This window comes from Hypanus sabinus, chromosome 8 (genome assembly GCF_030144855.1).
Source record: "Hypanus sabinus isolate sHypSab1 chromosome 8, sHypSab1.hap1, whole genome shotgun sequence".
Taxonomy (NCBI): domain Eukaryota; kingdom Metazoa; phylum Chordata; class Chondrichthyes; order Myliobatiformes; family Dasyatidae; genus Hypanus; species Hypanus sabinus.
Window position 1 is genome coordinate 40442167 of NC_082713.1, and position 23036 is coordinate 40465202.

Below are 23036 nucleotides of genomic sequence, written 5' to 3' on the forward strand. Positions count from 1 at the left end.
GGAGCAGAAAAAGTTGAGGGAATTAACATTGCCAATTCAAGATTAACCTACCTATCCCAATCCTTGAGTTACAGTTGTTTCTCTTTAGTTACTATAAAGCATCACCTACTTAAGGGAAGCCTAATATTTAATACTTCAAATCATGTAAATTCTTACGAATTCAACAACTGTTCAGTGTGAGATGACTGAGCATATTGCTCTTGAAACAACTGTTCAAATCTGAATTCTGTAATTTACTCCATTCTTGACTACAAACTTGTGTCTCTAACGATTGGGCAACTACTTTGAACAATGAAATCGTTGTGACCAACACGAAAACTTACATCATTATTTGAAAATTTTGGATGACTTCATCTTGCAATACTAGTTCTCTTAACTCCTCACACTCATTGACACCAGACGAATGTTTTTGAAGTCTATCATGACATCACCTGATTCTCCCAGAGCTTCGAGATGCAGTGAGCATGTACTATAGTTTGCCTTGCTGGTGATGGGCTGGAATACCGTTTGATTATTATCATAAGGTTTGAATATTAAACACTTAATATCCTGAAAAATACATTTTTACCCTATTCCATTATAACGCTTTATAACACTTTCTATCATACCTATTATAATGCTTGTGTAACAACACTTAGAGTCATAGACCACGACTGCACAGAATCAGACCTTTTGGCCCATCTAGTCCATGCCAACCTGAACAAGTCCATCTAGCTAGCCCATCTGTACCATGGCCTTCCATACCTCTCTAATCTATGTACCTATCCAAACTTCTCTTAAATGTTAGAATTGACCCTGCATCTATCAATTCCACCAGCAGTTCGCTCCACACTTGTCCCACCCTCTGCTTGAAGAAGCTCCCCCCCAGATCTCCCCCCATAACTCAGCCAAATTTATTTAATGTTGGTTGTTAATATTTACTGTGTGCAATCGCCACTTCTGACTTTCAAAACACTGTTATCTGAAAAAGTGCTTTTCACCTGAAGAGGTATTTCAAATCTAATATTTAAATGTTATTTCCATTGCTGGGTAACTCTGCTCCGTGTCTAATTTTCAGCCAGCACTAATTATTTACGAGACAATAAACAAGATGTCCATTTATCTACTCAGCTGGCTGGCAAATAGTTAATTGGTGACTGAGCAGGTTTCTGCTAACATGTTGGCTCCTAAATCAGACTGATCTTTATAACCATGATAGAGTAGCAGTTAGTGTGATGCTATCACAGCCTGTGGCATCAGAGTTCAGAGTTCAATTTCATTGTAATAAGTTTGACCACCCTTTCCGTGAGCGCATGTACCGGTTAGTAGGTTAATTGGTCATTGTAAGTTGTTCTGTGATTCGACGAGGGTTAAATTGAGAGTTGCTGGGCAGTGTAGCCCACTGGGCCGGAAAGGCCTGTTCCAAACTCTATCTCTAAATTAAATGTAAATCAGCAGTTATTCCGTAAGACACAGGAGTAAAACTTAGGCCATTCAGTCCATCGACCATTTGATCATGGCTGATTCATCTCTCTCAACCCCGTTCTACTGCCTTCTCCCCGTAACCATTGACACCTTTACTAATCAAGTTAGGTCCATGTGGACCCATAGTTCCCATCTAAGCTAGTTCCATTTGCTTAGATTTTAACTCAACAGTAAATAACTTGGTATGTAGATGGAAATAAATAATCAGAGTGTGAGATGGTGTTTATGACAAAGGATCTTACAGATTCGCTATGATTTCTATTTGAAAGGATATTGATCTCCTTTACTCAACTGGTCTGTTGGTCTGTCTTGTTTTGTCAGAGTGAATCTGATTCGGCCTCCGAGATCAGCTTCAACATTGGATGGCACAGGAAGACCCCTAGTGATGCCAGCCATTCTTCAGATATGGCATCGGTTTCTTCGGTAGGAATTTATCCACATAAAATCTTGACATATTCTAAACCTGGTCACTGGAAGCTGCACGCAATTATTCTAATGTTGACTGTATATGCACTCTCGAACCACAAAAGAGCAGATTCTTTTTTTTATTCTGGGTGTCTAATCTTGCAACACAGCCCTTGTCCTCGGGAGTTCTGGTTTGCCTTATTGGCTGCTCATACTACATATGTTTACTACATATTTTGGTAGTGGAATCCAGCTGAATGCCAGTATCTCCTTCGACTTTGATGTTTAGTTGTTACCACAGGCCGAAGAACAGTCAATTGCATGCTGCTTGGTTACCTGCCTTGCCACTGAATGGGATTTTCATGGTAGGTCTCCTCGGGATAAAACAGAATAGACTGCAGGTTCCAACCTGAGGGTGCAGTTGAATGGAAAAAGAACCATTTGCAAAGGAAAAGTTGTTCTTTTGGTAATCAGTTGCCCCATGAAGAACAAGAGCAGGACAATTGCCCTTTTGGTGCAGCTGATGCAATGGTTTGTGCCCAGTGCCTCTTGTGGGCGATCTTCAAATGGTAACCATGGTGGAGGGATTCTACAAGTCACCACTTGTTTGTTATTTTTCTGTGACTCCTCAGTGTATAATGTTAATATTGTAGCACGTGCTTTCCTGTAGTTCTAATCATTGGCTGATCATACTGGCAAAATAATGTATGTACAGAAGCAGCCAGTGTTAAACTGGCTAGTGATGCCTGGCATGTTTGTGTGAATAGCTTGTGTTGATAGTCAGTTTGCCGGGTGTCCGACTGCGCAGCAATGACCCTTGATGAGTGCGTTCACCCATCTCTCCCTGCTATCCCACTTTTCTGAAGTCCCGAGATTGATGGACTCTGGTGAAGGACCTGATAAATACTCCTGTAGGTTGTTGGCGAAGGAGGTAAGCTGGGGGAGAGTTTTGATCACATCTTAATGTAAAGGTTTTAAATCTTCAGAGTATCACACCTACACGAGATTATTTTTAGTATCCACCCCCAGCTCCACAGAAATAGACAGACTTTGTTTGTTTCTTCAGCTTCTTTGCGTTACATGTATATGAAATTATTGCCTTGAAATTAACTCACACAACACTGTTACAACTTACCTTAACCTGGATTAAGTTTTGTTTGTGACCACTTCCAGGTGAGATCCTAGGCCAGCGATGTAGGTTCTGCATCGAAGCTACGTGGGATGATCAAATTTCCCATATAAGACAGAAGAAAAAGAAAGAAAATTAGCTTTATTTGTTCACGTTCGATGAAATGCGTTACTTGCGTCAAATTGAATCAGTGAGGATTATGCTTTGCAGCCCACCAGTGCTGCCACACTTCCAGTGCCAACGTAGCAAGCCCACAACTCTCTAACCCGTATCCATATGTTTTTTAGGGATGTGGGAGGAAACTGGAGAACTCGGAGGAAACCCACGCAGTCTGTGGTGGGAATTGAAATCTGGTCTTACAGCTGGCTAACCTCTCCACTACCGTGCTGCTCTACCGTGGTGTCATTGCACAGGAACTTCAACCATGGAGTCATGGAGCTGTACCGCACAGAAGCAGACCCTTTCTGCATTATGTTTATGCTGACCATGAGCCCTATTTATAAAAATTCCGACCCTCAGTCCCATTCTGACATCTTGGTCCATGGCCTCCTGTTGTGCCAGGATGAGACCACCCTTAGGGTGGAGGAGCAACACCTTGTATTCCATCTTGGTAGCTTCCAACCTGATGGCATGAATATCAAATTCAGAAAAAAAAATCCCTCCCCCACACCTCTTCCTCTGTTCCCCATTCTGGCTTTTTACCTCTTCTTACCAATTTCCCCGGTCTCTTCCTCCTCCCCTTTCTCCTATTGTCCACTTTCCTCTCCTATCGGATTCCTTCCTCTCCAGCCCTTTACCTTCCCCACCCACCTGCCTTTACCTGTCACCTTCCAGCTATCCTCCTTCCCTACCCTTACCTTTTTATGCTGGCATCTTCTCCTTTTCCTTTCAGTACTGAAGAAGGGTCTTAGCTCGAAACATCGACTGTTAATTCATTTCCATAGTTGCCGCCTGACCTGCTAAGTTCCTCCAGCATTTTCTGTGTGTTTCTTTGGATTTCCAGCATCAACATACTTTTTCATGTTTATAATTACATATCCATCCCTGCCCTGTCAAGTTTTTTTTTTAGGGGGAAATGTGTTTCTGGGAAAGATGAGGAAGGTGCAGGATAGATGTATTACAAAAACAAAGAAATACTCAAATGGCAAAATAATACAACCATGGCTGACAAGGGAAATCAAAGATAATGTAAAAACAAAAGAGAAGGCATACAGCAAAGCAAAAATTAGCAGGAAGATCAAGGATTGGGATGCTTTTAAAAGCCTACAGAGAATAACTAAATGAAACATTAGGAGGGAACAATAAAATGTGAAAGCAAGCTAGAAAACAATGTCAAAGTGGATAGCAACAGCTTTTTCAAATATCTAAAAAAAAAAGGGAGATGAGAGTGGATATAGGACCACTAGAAAATGTGGCCGGAGAAATAATAATGGGAGGCAAGGAGTTGGCAGATGAACTAAATGAGTATTTTGCATCAGTCTTCACTGTGGAAGACACTAGCAGTGTGTCAGGTGTTGAAGGGTGTGAGGGAAGAGAAGTGAGTGCAGTTACTATTACAAGGGAGAAGGTGCTCAAAAAGCTGAAAGACCTAAGGGTACACAAGTCACCCGGACCAGATGAGCTGCGCCCTAACGTTCTGAAAGAGGTAGTGGCAGAGACTGTGGAGGCATTAGTAACGATCTTTCAAAAATCATTGGACTTTGGCATAGTGCCAGGAGACTGGAAAATTGCAAATGTCACTCCACTGATAAGATGCAAATGAATACTGATATGATGTACTTCTGCAAATAACTATATATTTAATGCCACTTTCAGGTGAGTGGAAGCATCATGAGTGTTTACAGTGCTGATTTTGGAAGCATTGTGAACAGTTTTGGGCTCCTCATCTAAGAAAAGATATGCTGGAATTGGAGAGCATTCAGAGGAGATTCATAAAGATGATTCCAGGAATTAAAAGGTTATCATACAAGGAACGTTTGATAACTCTGGGTCTATACTCGCTGGAAATTAAAAGGATGAGGAGGATCTCATTGAAACTATTTGAATGTTGGAAGGCCTAGAGAGAGCAGATGTGGAAAGGAGTTTCCCATGGTGGGGGAGTCTATAATAAGAGGGCACAGCCTAAGGATGGAGGGACGTCCATTTAGATCAGAGATGTGGAGAAATGTCTTTAGTCCGAGGATGGTGAATCTGTGGATTTGTTACCTCAGGATGTTGGGTGTATTTAAGGCAGAGCTTGATAGGTTCTTGATTGGACGTGGCATCGCGGGTTATGGGAGAAGGGAGTGGGGCTGAGAAGGGGAAAAAATGTTTAGCCATGATTGAATGACAGAGCACTCGATGGGCCAAATGACCTAATTCTACTCCTATGTCTTATAGTCTTGTAGTTTAATTTTTTTTACTGTTGCTGACACCTCCACCTCATATAGCAGCTCCTTCAACTACACTTTGTTTGAACAATTTAGTACTCAGAACCACTCTATCTTATCTTAAACGTCTGCACCATGGGAAACAGATGCTGTCTACTAACCCCATCTCTGCGTCTCGTAATGTATATAGCTCTGCCATGTCACCCCTCGCACTCCTTCACTTCAGGAAAGAAAACCCAGCCTGTCCAATCTCTCCTGTCCTCCTGTCCAGGCAACGTTCTTGTGAATACTTTCTGCACGCTCTCTAGCATAACCATATCCTGATGCAGGCACCCATCGTGGGCATTACCAGGGCAGGATGGTCACCCATCGTGGGAATTACCAGGGCAGGATGGTCACCCATCATGGGCATTACTAGGGCAGGATGGTCACCCATCGTGGGCATTACCAGGGCAGGATGGTAACCCATCGTGGGCATTACCAGGGCAGGATGGTCACCCATCGTGGGCATTACTAGGGCAGGATGGTCACCCATCGTGGGCATTACCAGGGCAGGATGGTAACCCATCGTGGGCATTACCAGGGCAGGATGGTCACCCATCATGGGCGTTAACAGGGCAGGATGGTCACCCATCATGGGCATTACCAGGGCAGGATGGTCACCCATCGTGGGCATTACCAGGGCAGGATGGTCACCCATCGTGGGCATTACCAGGGCAGGATGGTCACCTATTGTGGGCATTACCAGGGCAGGATGGTCTTAAGCCTGCAATGGAAAACTGGGATCCCTGTGAGGAGGTAGAGGGATTTACCTAAATCCCTATCCCTGCCCACTCTTGAATGTTCTGGTCTCCTTACTGATTCCGTTTACAGGTTATGATCTGCCATCACCCCTGCCAGTTCCCAAACCTTCTGTTTGGCTGCTGCTCCACATTGATGCCTTTAGGCTAGGGTTAAATCGGGGATTACTGGGCAGCACAGCTCGACGGGCTTGTAGGACCTTCTTCACGCTGTATCTCAATAAATAAATAGATGGATGAATAACTATTAATAAAATAGAACCTGGTTGTAATATGGAGTCTAAAAGCTGCAGATGCTGTAAACCTGAAACAAAACAGAGTCCTGGAAACTCGAGACAGTCAAGCTGCATCCATGGAGAGAGAAACTTCCCTAAGTGCCAGGTTTTGCCCCCACCTCAGGTTATAGTCACAACAGGCCTTTGGCCAACCTCCCACACTTGGTGTTGGGAGAAGGGTGCTGGGTGCCACGTCGTCAAATCTAAGGTCTTGATTGTGGACAATGAGCTGCACTATGTCAGTGTCATTTCAATGTTTCCTTTGGGTTACACTGGAGTTTCTGAGTAGTTGTGTGTGTGCTGTATCGAGTCGTACTGTACAGCTTTACGCAAGGCATCCCTGCCCTCTGGTTCTCAGCTATTTCTGGCTGCATCATCATGTGCTTGTTTGCTTAACTTGGCACGTGAAGATACAGAAACTGCAACTTGTAACCTGATTGTTTTGTACTGATTTCAAAAATTAGGAGAACCCTTTTTTTTATTCTGTTGGTAAAGCAAAGCTTGATTATTTACTAAGAATTCTGTTACCAAAGAATATTATTTATGTTTCCAGATAGACATTTATTTAAGCTTAAAATAGCTTCCTGTGGCTGATCATCTGAGGAGTTTAACAGTTTCGTAGATCTAAGAATAGATCTCTTTGTACCAATTCATTGTATTAGCTATTTCTTGAAGCCTTTACAAATAAATCTAGTCTGAATACTGATATGATGTACTTCTAGAAATAACAATATATTTAATGCCACTTTCAGGTGAGTGGAAGCATCATGAGTGTTTACAGTGCTGATTTTGGAAGTATTGATGCCCAGGGGTCAGTTCAGTTTGCCTTGGATTATAACGAGAAGAACAAGGAGTTCCAAATCTATGTGAGTCAATGTAAGGACCTGGCAGTGGTGGATGAGAAGAAGGGACGAACTGATGCGTAAGTAAACTTTGTTTTTCATACTTTCCCTCTGTTCTTTTACCTCTCATGTCGCTGTTTTAAGAACTCCCCTGACATTATGGCATTAATCACACCCGTGACATTACAGGAAAGATACTGGCATGGATAGCGGAATGACTGACAGGCAGGAGTCAGTGAGGAGGAATAAAAAACGGCCTTTACTGATTGGCTGCCGGTAACTAGTGGTATTCCTCAAGGGTCAGTATTGAGACCGCTACTTTTCACATTGTTTGTCAGTGATTTAGATAATGGAATTGATAGCTTTGTGGCAAAGTTTGCAGTTGTTATGTAGATAGGTGGAGGGGTAGATAGTGCTGAAGAAGCAATACAAATCGCAACAGGGCTCAGAGAAATTGGAAGAATGGGCAAAAAAGTGGCAGATGGTATACAGTGTTGGAAAATGCATTTTGGTAAAAGGAACAATAATGCAGACTATTATCTAAATGGGCAGAAGGTTCAAACATCAGAGGTGCAGAGGGACTTGGGAATCCTTGTGCAAGACTCCCAGACGGTTAATTTACAGGTTGAGTTTGTAGTAAAGAAGGCAAATGCAAGTTTGGCATTTATTTCAAGGGGAATAGAATATAAAAGCAAGGAGGTAATGCTGAGCCTTTATAAGACACTAGTCAGGCTGCACTTAGAATATTGTCAACAGTTTTAAGCCCTATATCTAAGAAAGGATGTGTTGTCATTCGAGAGAGTCCAGAGGAAGTTCACAAAGATGGTTCCAGGAATGAAGGGATTAATCCACGAGGGGTATTTGGCAGCTTTGTGGGGGGGGGGGGGAATCTAACTGAAACCTACCAAATGTTGAAAGGACTAGATAGGGTGGATGCAGAGAAGATGTTTCCTATGGTGGAGGTATTCAGAACTAGAGGGCACAGCATCAAAATTGAGGGTTGACCCTATAGAATAGAGGCAAGGAGGAAATGTTTTAGCCAGAGAACAATAAATCTGTGGAATTCTCTGCCATAGACTGTGGTGGAGGCCAAGTCCATGCATATATTTAAGGCGGAAGTTAATTGTGTCCTGATCGGTCAGGGCATCAAAGGATATGGCGAGAAGGCAGGTGTATAGGGTTGAGTGGGATCCAGGATCAGCCATGATGGAATGGTGGAGCAGACTTGATGGGCTGAATGGCCTAATTCTGCTCCTGTGTCTTATGGTCTTATGGAGAGAAAAACAATCTGTACTGGAGTGGCTGGACTCCCCTTCTCAGTTTTAGATTTTAACACAAACCTCTACCACATTTATTGCAACACACACACAATGCCGGAAGAACTCAGCATGCCAAGCAGCATCTATGGAAAAGAGTACAGTCGACGTTTCGGGCTGAGATCCTTCATGAGGACTGGAGTAAAAGATGAGGAGTCAGAGGTCCGAAATGTTGACTGTACTCTTCCTAGATGCTGCCTGGCCTGCTGCGTTCTCCAGCGTTTTGTGTGTGTTCCAGCTTCTGTAGATTTTAACTTGTTTGTGATTAGGCCACATTTACTTCTTTATTCTTTTATGTTTACTGTTCCTCCCTCACTGACTCAATTTGCATGAGTCGTTTACCATATGATTGACAAGGGAACCATCCTGCATTATTTCAAGAGCAATTCTTGGCCCCTTTGGAAACTTAGTTGCACCATTTCCCTTCCTCTCTCAACAAGACACTCATAACAAGCCTGCCACTTTCCGAAGGCTACAGTTACTCATATTTAACACGTGGGCTTATAGTTAAAGAAAAATCACCTGAATGCCTATTATTTATGTAAAGTAATAGTTTTGGAAAGTAGTGTAAATCATGTGATAGAGAATTCATGATTCATTTTAAAATTCATTAAAAATTTTGCCTAAGTAACTTCTGAAAGCTTAATGCTATCTCTTGCTCGTGTGTGTGTGTGTGTGTGTGTGTGTTTAAACATATGTATATGTGCATATATCCTGAAAGAGGCCAGACGTTGGGGTGTAAAGAAGGTGAATGGCATGCTAGCCTTCATTGGTTGGGCACTGAGTAGAAGAGTAAAGAAGTCATGTTGCACCCACAGTGTATGAAACTTCGGTTAGACTGCACGAGGGGTATTGTGTGCAGTTCAGTTTGCCCCATTTCAGGAGGGATGCGGAGGTTTTTCAGAAAGTGTAGAAGAAGTTCACTCAGATGCTGCCTGGATTAGAGGGTTTGAACTATAAGAAGAGGTTGGACAAACGAGTTGCTTTCACTGGAGACTGGAGGGGAGGAGGGAGAGATGATAAAAGTTTATAAAACTGAGATATAAATGGGAGTTTGCAATGTAGACTGGATAAGTTTCATTTCACTGCGATTATCTAATATAAAACAGTGAAAATGCATTTAATGTGAGTGATGGAAATATTAAAGAAGATGTGCAGGGTAAATTTATTTTTACACAGAGTGGAGGGTGCCTGGAACAGATTGCTGGGGTAGTGAAGGAAGCAGATGTGGTAATAGCATGTAGAGAAGAGTTCAGCAAATAATTGATATCATTTGAAAATACTGATAAATTGCACAGTTGAGAGGTGTTGTTTTGACTAATTACAGGTATGTAAAGACCTACTTGCTTCCAGATAAGGCACGCATGGGCAAGAGGAAAACCTCTGTCAAGAAGAGAAACACTAATCCGCTCTACAATGAAATACTGAAGGTACGACGGCGCCTCAGCACCCAAAATGCTGGAGGAACTCAGCAAGTCAGACAGAGGGGAGGAACAAAGAGTCGACATTTTGGGCTGAAACCCTTCATCAGTTTATAGGATGAGACAGTTGGGTTTTAGAGGAGCTTATCTACATTCTGATAATATTTATCAATTACATTTAATACATTTAATTTAATTTGCCCTCCTGCCAATAAACGTTAATTCTTGATCTCAAACTCTTCATATCCCATTGGTGTGGTCACTCCTATTCTGCCAATAGTATAATAATAAACCCTTCAGATTAGATGAAACTGTAATTTAATTTAGAAGATCTGATTAGAGGATTTAATGCTCAGTGCCTGTTTACCAGGCAGAAGGTGAAAGCTCCTGTGTCTGTTTACATACAACGGACAACTAGGAATATCTGAGCTAGATCTGAATCTTGATGCTAAATGCAACACCTGGGGAAAGTTTACAATGTATTTTACGTGTCCGGATGCTCCAACATTCCAGAATTAATCATTTGTCCCTGTGTTTTTGGCAAGTGTCTCCAAGGTTCTATGAAGAGCATTCAAATTAATATCTGGTTAATCTGCTATCTAGTCATCTCCACTTAAGTGATATGCATAATGGCTAATTCACTGAGGAAGATGAAATGCTTTAATTTACTACATCAGCAACCTACCGGATGAATAATTGGGTTTTTATAGAATTGTTTTTTTTTCCCACCAACAGTATAAAATCGAGAAGAGTGTTCTCCTGATCCAGAGACTGAATTTGTCTGTCTGGCATAATGACACACTGGGCCGGAATAGTTTTCTGGGAGAGGTGGATCTGGACTTGGCCAGTTGGGATTGGAGTAATCGAGAGCTAAACTGGTATCTTCTAAAATCGAGGGTAAGTTACATAAAATGTTATTTCTGCCTGTACACCTCTGGTTTATCTATCTCCACCAGCATCTTAGGAGAAGTTCGAGTATCACCAGCAGCAGTTGTGAGGATATAATGTTCCTTTGATTGAAAATTTTAGAGGTCTTTAAAAGTCCAAACTTGACATACACACAGTGGCCACTTTATTGGGTACACTTGTACACCTGCACATCAAAGCAAATATCTAGTCAGCCAATTATATGGCAGCAATTTAATGCATAAAAGCATGCAGACATGGTCAAGAGGTTTAGTGTTTAGAAACCATCAGAATGGGGGGAAAATGTGACCTAAATGACTTTGATCATGGAATGATTATTGGTGCCAGATGGGATGGTTTGAGTATCTCCAAAATTGCTGATCTCCTGGGTTAGTCTCTAGAGTATTCAGTATAGATCTAGAATGACGAGAATGGTTCAAGATGACAGGAAGGCAACAATAACTCAAATAACCACACATTACCACAGTGATGTGCAGAAGTACATCTCTGAACACACGCCACATCAAACCTTGAAGTGGATGGGCTACAGCAGCAGAAGGCCAGGAACATAAACTTACCTCAGCACAGAATACAAAGTGTAATGCTTTTTCCTAATCTTAATCTTTAATCTTTTAATTAACTGCTAATATTTAAAACTTGTAGCTTTTAAAATAATCTTTTAATATGTTAAAATACTTTTGCATTTTCCAGAGGAAGGATTCTGTCATCCTTCCCCTCAGATCTCCCTCCTGGCCCTTATCCTTGCAAGCAGAGCGAGTGCTATACCTGTCCCTACACCTCTTCCCTCACTACTATTCAGGGTCCAAAATAGTCCTTCCAGGTGAGGCAACCCTTCAACTGTAAGTCTGTTGAGGTCATCTACTGTATCTGGTGCTCCAGTTGTGTGGCCTTCTGTATATCGGTGAGTCCCAACGTAGATTGGGAGACTGCTTTGCTGAGCACCTATGCTCTGTCTGCCAGGAAAAGCAGGATCTCCCAGTGGCCACTCATTTTACTTCCACTTCCCATTTCCATTCCAACACATCAGTCCATGGCCTCCTCTACTGTCATGTTGAGGCCACACTCAGGTTGGAGGAGCAATGCCTTATATACCGGCTGGGTTGCCTCCAACCTGATGGCATGAACATAGATTTCTCAAACTTGCAGTAATGCCCGTCCCTCTTCACCATTCCCCATTCCCTCTCTCACCTTATCTGCTTACCCGCCCATCAACTCCCTCTGGTGCTCCTCACCCCCCTTGTTCTTTCTTCGATACTGTTCTGTCCTCTCCTATCAGACTTCCCTTGCACCAGCCCTGTATATCTTTTACTAATTGACTTCCCAGCTCTTAACTTCACCCCTCCCCTTCCAGGTTTCCCCTTGTTTCTTCCTCCCTCCCCCGCCTTCTTACCCTCACCCCTCAGTCCTGTTGAAGGATCTCGACCCAAACTATCGACTGTACTCCACCACAGGTGCTGCTTGGCCTGCTGTGTTCCTCCAGCGTGGCGGGGGGGGGGGGGGGGGGGATGTCTGTGTGCGTGTGCGGCTACTTTTCCTAATGATTGTCCAATGAGAAAGTCCCCAACTGAACTAATCACTTTTATTAAATTCTTGGCTTTCTTTTGCAGATTCCTGCAGTGGGAGTTGAAGTAGACCACAGAGGAGAAATAAACCTCGCCATCAAATACATCCCAGTGGGCACCTTAGGTAACCATTGATGTTTCTTCAAAATTGCCTCTAAATATTTCCAGCACAACGCCTGACGTGCTTTCCTGCTTAGTTCAAATCTCTCTTGCAACAATAGTTACTGATTTATCAGTATTATTTTACAACTCGAGAGTGTGGTGGGTAGAGCTTTTCCTTTCATTATCTGCTTCCTCCCTCTTCTGCTGGAGGATGTGACTCTCTGTTATATTACTGTAATAATAATATTATAGAGTATAACTAAATATAAAATTATATATTTTCATTTGTAACTTCCAGCCCTATTTTCTACAAAATATTTCACTTTGCCAACTTACCCCTGAGTACATCCTTTCTACAAATTGGTCTCATAGCCCTTGATAGTTCTTCACTGAGTCACCAGCTTTGAAGACACAAAAACACAGTGTAGTTTTGTAGGCTCAACTTGGAGTAAAGCAATTTTATGCCCATTTCTGGATTTCTTAGAGCCCTGTGGGAAATTCAACCCAGATCTTCCTGTGAAGTTTTTGTTAGAATTAGAAATGTTGTTCTTGCACAAAGCTTCTCTGGTGATGTCAGAAATAGCCTGAGTGTCACACTATCACAACCAGATTTAAAATGTGTGGGAAAGTCTTTCCAGAGTAGTAGTAGTGGAAGGATTTGGATTTAAGTGATAAATATACAGCTTGCCTCGTGTGTGAGTGGGTAGTTGAATTGAAGGAAGTGTTGGGAGAACTAGTTATAGAGAGAACTTGTGATGCAATGGGAGCACCATAGACTCATTGAGCCAAATTACTTCCTTCAATGGTGTAATGATATACGGAAAGCCACGCACTAGTAAATAATGCAAAAATACATCTTACACTGTAAGTAATACCCACTGGAGTAATACATCTCCAATCTGCTAATTAAATTTGCTGATGCCACTCCGCTGATTAGCCTCATCTCAAATAATGCAGTGAGATATTTACCAATGTAAGTAATACTGATTGGATCAATACAAGTCCAATCTGCTGATTAAATTTGCTGACAGTACTACACGTATTGACCTTATCTCAAATAATAACGAGGCAGCCTACGGAGAAGTCACCCTGACATAGTGGTGTCAAGAAAACAACCTCTCCCTCAATGTCACAAAAACAAAGGAGCTGGTTGTGGACTACAGGAGGAATGGAGGCAGGCTAACCCCTATTGACATCGATGGATGTCATTGATCAGTGGAGACAGTGAACAGCTTTAAGTTCCTCGGGATACACATCGCGGAGGATCTCATGTGGTCTATATATTCTGGCTGTATGGTGAAAAATGCACGACAGCGCCTCTTTCATCTCAGGCAGTTGAAGAAGTTTGACATGAGTCCCCAAATCCTAAGGACTTTCTGCAGAGGCTCAGTTGACAGCGTCCTAACTGGCTGCATCACTGGCTGGTATGGGAACTGTACCTCCCTCAATCGCAGGACTCTGCAGAGAGTGGTGCAGACAGTCCAGCGTATCTGTAGATGTGAACATTCCGCTGTTCAGGACATTTACAGAGACAGGTGTGTAAAAAAGGCCCGAAGTATCATTGGGGACATGAGTCACTCCAACCACAAACTATTCCAGCTGCAACCATCCGGGAAACAGAATAAAAGCCAGGGCCAACAGGCTTCAGGATAGCTTTCTCCATTAGGCCATCAGACTGATTAGTTCATGCTACACAATTGTATTTCTGTGCTGATTTGACTATCCTGTTGTACATACTATTTATTACAAGTTACTATAAATTTCACATTGCACATTTAGGTGGAGATGTAGTGTAAAGATTTTTGCTCCTCATGTATGTGAAGGTTGTAAGTAATAAAGTCAATTCAGTTCAATTTGATACTGTGTTCTTCAGAAGTTTCTGCTCATCTGGTTGGAGAAATCTGAGGATCATTGTTACTGGGGTCTGTTTTCTTTTCTGTATGTTGGTGGCACAATGATTGAACTGTAGAATAGTAGAACATTTATGACATAGGACGAGCCTACTTGGATCAATATATGTGTATTGGTGAACTTGGAGAACATGAATTTTGTCTAGAATCCTGTTATGGTGGGTCAAGGAGATCTTTGATCTGATTAACTACAGGGGCCCAAGAACACTTCTCCATATTTCTTCACTTCCTGCTCGTGTAGCTTTAATTCACAGGTTATATAACAATTTCAGAATTTGCAATGAAAGATTTATTTTCATTTTTATGTTGTTTATTAAGGCACTGGGGATCCCCCTACTGGAGAAGTGCATATCTGGATGAAAAATGCCAGGGACTTGCCGCAGCTGCGATCGTCAGGAGTAGACTCATTTGTGAAATGGTACTTTCAACAGTTATATCGATATCTTTCACACGACCACGTTAAATTCTGCAAACAGATTAGCCAGATATCTTGTAACCTTTAATCCTAGATAACCGTCTTTGATTTATCTTACTCCCTTATTTTATGTTAAATTAGAAAGGGCATGAGTTTCTGGTCTGCAAATTTCAGATTGAATTATCCTCTTTGCTTAGTGTCCTTAATTGTGTCTCCCCTTAGCTACGTGCTCCCTGACACAAGTAAGAAGAGCTACCAGAAGACCCGGATCGTGAAAAAAGACATCAATCCAGTTTATAACCATACTATTGTATATGATGGTTTCAGAACAGAGGATCTTAAGGAAGTTTGTGTTGAACTGACAGTCTGGGACCATGAAAAGCTGACCAATCATTTTCTGGGTGGACTCCGGCTGGGCCTTGGTACAGGTAAATATGGACCCCCAAACAATACCCACCAGTCAATCGCCATTTTATCTCTCATCATCCATATATCTGCACTGGTATGCAATTCTGGTTTGGTGCCTGGCTGTACCACACTCCCATTTGAGACAGGCTTCCCACCCACTCATGCTCACAGACCAAGTCCAGAGAGGCTGGCATCTTCCAGCACAGAATAGGTACTAGGCAGCCATTTCTATCTTGAGACTGTGCAGGGCCAGTCATTGTAAAACTACAGCACACCATTTCAATTTGATGGTTTTAAATCTATATCCTTTTTCTTTGCCAATTGCTTTACAAGGAAAGTGCAGTTTTTGCTTCGCACATTTTGTACAAAAGTATTTGTGTTGGCCATCCTGCTGCTCTTTCTTTTAATTATCTAATGGAGCTGAGATTTAATACGACATCAGTGTTTCAAACGGGGTGCTGTTGGAGTGTGGTAGACTGACCCTTACCTTGCTGAGACCAGACAGCAACTCCTAGACATCACCTCTTACCTACTCCTTGAAGAAGAATGGGGGTGGGGGGGGAGCGGTGTGGTTGCAATATGTTGAACTGGCCTTTACCTTGTTGAAGCCAGGTGGCAACTCTCAGACACATCCTCGTGCCCACCCCTTGAAGAGGAGCCCACTCTGGACTGTCAGAAAATTGTCTCTGATGCCATCACAACTCTGGAGAACTCCCATCCACTGCCACCATATTTACAGTTCCCTTACCCTGCACTGCTCACCTCTACCTCCTACCCAAGATCCACAATCCTGACTGTCCGGGTAAACTTATTGTTTCTGCCTGCTCCTGCCCCACTGATGTCCACATACCTTGAATCCATTCAACTCCCCTTGGTTCAGTCCCTTCTCACCTACATCTACAACACTTCATATGCTCTTGATTCCCTTAACAACTTCCAATTCCGTGGCACTGACCGCCTAATTTTCACATGGATGTCCAATCCCTGTACACTTCTATTCCCCATCAAGAAGGCCTTAAAGCTCACCACTTCTTCCTCTATGAACAAACCACTCTCCTCGGTCTGGCAAAACTGGTCCTCAGCCTCAACAATTTCTTCTTCTGCTCTCTCTACTTTCTCCAGACTCAAGGGCATGGGCCTCAGCTATGCCTGCCTTTTCATTGGCTACAAAGAATTGTCCATGTTCCAAGGCTTCTCTGGTAATGGTCCCCAACTATTCCTTCACTACATTGATGATTGCATCAGTGCTGCTTCATACACCCATGCTGAGCTCGTCAATTTCATCAACTTTACCTCCAACTTCTGCCCTGCCCTTAAATTCAACTGGTGCTCTTCTGACACCTCCCTCTCTTTTCTCAATTTCTCTGTCTCTCCATCTCTGAAGACAAACTGTTCACCAACATCTTTTATAAACCTACTGGCACCCGCAGCTACCTTGACTATTCTCTTCCTACCCTGTCACTTGTAAAAAAAAAGCCATTCCCTTTTATCAGTTCCTTTGTCTCCACCCCATCTGTTCCCAGGATGAGGCTTTCCTTTCCAGGACATGAGAGATGTTCTCCTTGTTACGAACCCTGTAACTGGGTCACTTACCAGCAAAGATAGAGAGGCCCGTTGAAGTCTGATGGTACTATTTTTAAAAGTCTTTATTTATAAAGGGGCACAAAAATAAGATTAATACAGACATTCAGATAAAATGCATCGTCAATACTCAATCGAAAAAACGCGGGTGTAATAATAATCATCAATTAAGCAATAGCTCTATCGTTTGTCTAGGGGATATTGTATTGTCCAACGGAAAGATAAAAGTCAAGCTGCAGCTTTTTGGGTTTAAGAGAGACGGTTTTAAACTTGCCCGGGACTTTTATGAGGCCAATCCGTTGCGTCGGGGGAGTTGGTTCCCCGTTGTTAGTTCCAAGTCGTTTTCCGTGGTACCAGCCACCAGCTCCCAGGCAAGGGAACCGAACGCACGTGGCTTCCTTCAAATGGCTTCCCGCTATTATGGGATCGCTAGCATTTCTTCTGGTGCGTCTGAAAGGGGTTGTTCCCCCAGACCCTCTTTTATACGGGGTCTCAGATGTCAATCAGGTTGGGATGATGCAATCTCTCTCTCAACCAGCCCACTTTGCCCGAGGGCTTGCATGTAGCATAGTCCCCAATCCACAACCGTGGTCTCCAGGAGACAATGGCCAGGTCTCTCTCTCTCATTTCCTGGGTCCTCTGACCCAACCCAATAATGCTCTTGTGATTCTCACAAAGGAGGGGGCTTCCCCCCCACACACCCTTCAGCCCCTCAGAGCAGTGGTGCATTCATAACAACCTTCTTCAAATTAAGGAGTTTCCCTTCCTCCACCAATGATGCTACCCTGACCCACATCTCCCCCATTTCCCAGACATTCACGATCACCCAATGACTTTACAGGGATAGAGTTTCTCTTGTCTAACCTACCAGCCCATGAGCCTTTGCATCCAACATCATTCTCCGCAGCCTCCGCCATCTCCAAAGGGATCCTACCACCAATGACATCTTTAACAGATCCCATCCTCCACTTTCCATGAGGATTGATCCCTTGGTGATTCCCTTATCTATTCATCCCTCCCTACTGATCTCCCTCCTGGCACCTATCCCTGCCGGTAGCCGAAGTGCCATATCTGCCCATTCACCAGCTTCCTTACCTCCATTCAGCACTCCAAACTCGGGGCGAGGCAATGCTTCACCTCCAGATCTATCGGGATTATCTATTGTATCTGGTTCTTCTGATGCAGCACTCTATATACATTGGTGAAACCTGCCATAAATTGGGGGACTACTTTGTCAAGCACCTCCACTCCAATTGCCAAAAGTAGAATTTCTCAGTGGCCAAACATTTTAATTCCTATTCCCATTCCAACATGTTGGTCCATGGCCTTCTCTTGTGCCACGATGAGGCCACCCTCAGGGTGGAGGAGCAACACCTCATATTCCATCTGGGAAGCCTCCAAACTGATGGCATGTACATCGAGTTCTCCTGCAGTAAAAAAAATCCCTTCCTCCTTATTCTATTTTCCATTCTGACCTCTTACCTCTTCTCACCTGCCTATCACCTACCCCCTTCTTCCCTTTCTCACATGATCCACACTCCACTCCTAATAGATTCCTTCTTCTCCAGCCCTTCACCTTTCCTACCCACATGGGTTCACCTGGCACTTTCCCCCTTCCTTTTCCATCATGAAGAAGGATCTCGGCCTGAAGCATTGTCTGTTTATTCTTTTCCATAGATCCTGCCTGACCTGCTGAGTCCCTTCAGCATTTTATGTGTGCTGCTTTGGGTTTCCAGCAGCTGCAGATTTACTTATGTCAGTGCTTTATAATTTAATGCCATCTGGTACTTTGGTGCCATCTAGTGATAATATCATAGCATAACCCTTGCAGACTCCCTTCATGATTGGGTTGTATGTGCATGGATTGCTGATTTACCAGAACTGTATATGGATAAAGCAAACACCCAGATCAAATCCACATTATAATTCCATTGCTTCAACTCTAAAATAAATTCCAGTCTTGTTGATCAGCCAACTACAAACAACTCATTTCGAAAAGTGTTTAAATCATTATATCTTAACATTGGCTTGTGGCCCCTGTTTGGGCACCTCGTTTTTCCATCTTGGAAATAGAGCAACCTTCAGTAAAGCACAGATGTGTTAATAAAATAATGGATACAGTGCAGACCCAGTCTCATTTCACCATTTGTCCAATTCTGAATGATGTGGTAGAAAATAAAATAGAAAATTACATCAAAAAGATATGTTAATGAATTTTATTATTTTTTTTTGCTAGCCCTTTACTCCTTTCCAAGACAACTTTTTGGTTGTATGAATTTGATTCTGAATGAAATACTAGATCTACAAATTCTGTTCAGAAAATTAACACAGTTCAATGAATTGGCAAATGTAGCATTATGATGGGCAATGGTCTTTTGGAACTGTGATTACTTGAAAGGAATATTCACAGTGGTATCTAAACTTTGATTTTAAAATATTAACCTGATCCATAAGTACATAATGATTTGGATTAGGGAGAATATTAGACAATATAGGAGAAATTCTCTCAATATCCTTGGAGAATCCGTCCTGATGGTCTTTTGACATATCATGGGACTAAGGGCACATATGAATATTGGAAATGGATATTACTCACAACTTGCATAGTATTGTGATGGTGACCTCAACTGAAGAATATTCTTCTGTGTGATATAGGTTGCTGCGATCTTGGCCATGGGATTAACATTCATGTAAACGCAATAAGAGTTGACTGTTCTGTGCATTTCTCTGTCCACTGGGTTGAGCAGACTTTCTCCAGCTCATTTTGTTTTACAGGATATAGTTATGGAATTCCAGTTGAATGGATGGACTCAACAGAAGAAGAGGTGGCTCTCTGGCAAGAAATGATGTCCAGTCCAAATGAATGGATCCCAGGTTCCCTGATACTTCGATCTCGACTAGGGGGCAAGAAGCTTAAATGAAACACACCTTGTGGAAAAATAAAGACATTTTAGGATCATTGCTGCCAAAGAGTCACTGATTAAATACCGATGTTGCCCTTAATGCATGAATCAAGTGGAAGGTTTCCAATATATTTTCCTTCTGATAGAACTGAATTTATTGCCTTTGCTGACCTTGAATTCCTTTTACAGAATTCCATTCAAATGCTTAAGCAAATAATTCTGTTTCAATGACCGTGGTATTTCAATGTTGATATTTCCATAGGTACTTCCTCAGGAACCACTTGCTTCTTGCATTTTACCAAATGGGCCTCTCCGTTGAATACAAGTTTCACATCTCATTTAGGAAGCATAGTAACAGGAAGCAAAGGTTATTGGTGTGACAACTTCTTTTCTGAAGAATTTCTCTGTGATTCCCATTACTAAAGGGATCCTTGGGAATACGCCAACATTTAACAAAAGAGTGGTTACCTGTAGTTGTTTGTTTTAGAGGCACAGCACAGTGACAGGTCCTTCTGGACTAATGAGCCTACACCACCCATGTGACCAATTAAACTACTAATTTGTATGTCTTTGGAATGTGGGAGGAAACCCACATGGTTACAGGGAGAACATACAAACTCCTCACAGACAGCAGCGGAATTGAACTCAGATCACTGGCACTGTGAAGTGTTATGCTAGCTGCTAAACTACCATACCAGTGCCGCTCCCTGTAATACCCCGTTAAACTAAATTAATCATCACCCAGAACTTAAGAGTGGGAAGTAAGTAAGTAGCTGAACCACTTGGTTATTGCTTGCCTTCCACTATAATGGTTTCTGACTAGAGGGCAAATTGAGGGGGAAACGCTGATGACCAGCTCAGGAAGCAGTAAGCAGTTAATGGACTATGATCAGACTGGAGAAACAGTCAACAGAGAGAATAAATGGAACAGTGATCTCCATGTAGGTACTGGACTGGATAGAGCTTTGCTGACTCAAGTGAATCATTAGTTTATAAAGGATATTATTTATACCTTTTGCCTCCCTTTTAAATCAGCTGTTAGCTTCTACTAAAGACCAGCTGATTCTTGCTTTGGAATAAAAAGGTTTGTAAACAACAGTGAAGCTGTCTCAGCAAATGAGTGTTCATGCAGACTCCAAACTTCTTTTTGAGATATCCTGTAATTGTAGCTTAGAAGAAAATAAATGTTAATATGAAAAGCTCACATGGGAAAGGATCATAATACAACATGTTCTCAAGTCATAATATCCAGCTGACTAAAGTGGATTAGGAAAATTGTGGTTCACATTGAGGCCCATAATGTTTTCGCTTTAATTGGAGTGTAGCTGCCAACGTGCCTGGTACGCTGCGTCATTATTAAATTCAATTCAATTGAAGATTTAATTATTTTTCCATTCCATTTTGGTAAGAGTCATTCATGCAAGTACAAGAATTTAAACACAAAGCACTTCCTTTTGAAGGGCTACTTTAAATGTACTGATACTTGTTAATTGGTGTGTATAACGTGACTAATTCAACACGGTGCTTGAGACTTCTCATGGAATGAACCATATGTTCTGATTGAAATGGGGCAAATGTCAAAGCAATTTGTCCTTTACACAAAGAAATCTTTTTTCTCCCCACCCACACAATTTCCTCCCCAGCCAATACTAGTTATATTTAGAAACATGGCCAAGTATTTGCCAGCCCACCAATTATCAAAAGAGAGCATTTCTGCCACAAGTAGAATTTCTGCCACAAAGTAGACAATTGCTGTCTCTATGACATACTAGTCGATGGTTAAGGTAGTTATTTATCATTCTATTTATAAATGTGCCACGTGTGTGAAAAAACATCTGTCTCTTCCCAGAGGGGGGAAAATCAATTTTCTCAGCAGAGAAACCCTAGAGAATTGAGTTGATATATGCCAACACCTCATTTGTAATATTGAAACGACCTGTTCAACTTGGCATCATTTCCAAATGGTTTGTTGCTGCTATTTTCTGATGTAGTTTGCAATTAAATGTTTACATGTTGTAATATATTCTATGGCTGATAGTTAGTGTCTAATTATTAGCTATTACTGATGTGAAAAGAAAGAAAAATGGTTGGACTGGTCCTGATCTATTCTGAGGATGGTTCTCAAGTGCAAAATAAATGCATATCACTGGAGTTGAGTCTATTGAGATGGTGTGCATATTATCGCTTTGAAATTGAACTTAAAAAAATGAGAGATGACATTTTGGACTGTAAAATAATTTTAGAATGATGGCAAAAAAAAGAGCTATGTGTCAGTGTTTTTGTGTAAGTTGACTTTCTTACAATTCCTTCAAACTGAATTAACTTCTGAAAATACAAAATCAGAAGACCTTCCATGCAATATAAATATTAGAAGATGTAGATTCATCACTGATACAATAAATCAAACTTTCTTCTTTCTGGCATTCTAAGCCTCAGAAGTATTTGCTATCTGAACAGTTTTGTTTTGCATCACCTTACATCCTCAGCATCCTATCAACACTTGTGCAGATGCTGAGGAAATAAACACTCATAGAAGATTCTGGTGCAGCTAGATGTCCCAAATACCTTTGTGAGTCCATTTTTTTAATCTTTGCAATCCCAAGGTTGGGAACAACCATTCTAGTGAATCCTGCTGGGCTCAACTCTCATGTGGTGTAATCCTTTTATGCACACTTATCACTTTCCCTATTCTACTTATCTCTTTCCCTATTCCATTGTTACTAGAATTTTTATGAGGTCCTCATGATTATTGGCCTGGTCTATCCTCATTCACCTGAGAAAGAATGTTACTATACTTGCACCTGCAAATGTTTAAAAAGGGGGGAGTTCTCCTGTGTCATGAAGTCCATGTCAAGGGATCTTCTGCTTCCTGGGTCAAATTGCTTTGGAGATACCCGGTGAAAGGAAGTGAGAAAGGAAATTGAAATTCTGTTTTTAAATCTAGTCACTAGAAACACTATTGTTCTTTCCACAGAGTCTGCAATGGCTTTGGGGAGATTTGAGAAGCTAAGTGAACAGGAAATCAAAAGAAATGTCATATGTCAATAAAATACAAGTTTTAGAACAACAGATTGAGTTGCCTCATGAGACAAAATGATTTGGCACTGGATGTCAGTGCAGTGAGTGTTTGAACTGTGAAGTTTCAAAGGTGGAGGTAAGAGGACTGGCATCTTCTGCCAAATCTCATAATAAGACAACAGTAAAGAG

The 23036-nt window shown here is 41.9% G+C and overlaps 1 protein-coding gene across 2 annotated transcripts in view; it reads left to right on the forward strand.

Annotated features, from left to right (window-relative positions):
* Positions 1 to 22814, forward strand: part of LOC132398067 (synaptotagmin-like protein 2) — a 67917-nt gene extending 45103 nt beyond the window's left edge. The window contains exons 12-19 of one of the 2 annotated variants that reach the window (XM_059977005.1): positions 1786 to 1887; positions 7195 to 7364; positions 9928 to 10030; positions 10757 to 10918; positions 12556 to 12634; positions 14841 to 14940; positions 15160 to 15365; positions 19702 to 22814. In XM_059977005.1, the coding sequence (XP_059832988.1) occupies positions 1786 to 1887; positions 7195 to 7364; positions 9928 to 10030; positions 10757 to 10918; positions 12556 to 12634; positions 14841 to 14940; positions 15160 to 15365; positions 19702 to 19847 (1068 nt within the window). In that variant the 3' untranslated portion in view covers positions 19848 to 22814. The remainder of the gene's footprint in view (positions 1 to 1785; positions 1888 to 7194; positions 7365 to 9927; positions 10031 to 10756; positions 10919 to 12555; positions 12635 to 14840; positions 14941 to 15159; positions 15366 to 19701) is intronic. The other variant, XM_059977006.1, reaches the window with a different exon arrangement.
* The last annotated feature ends 222 nt before the right edge of the window (positions 22815 to 23036 follow it).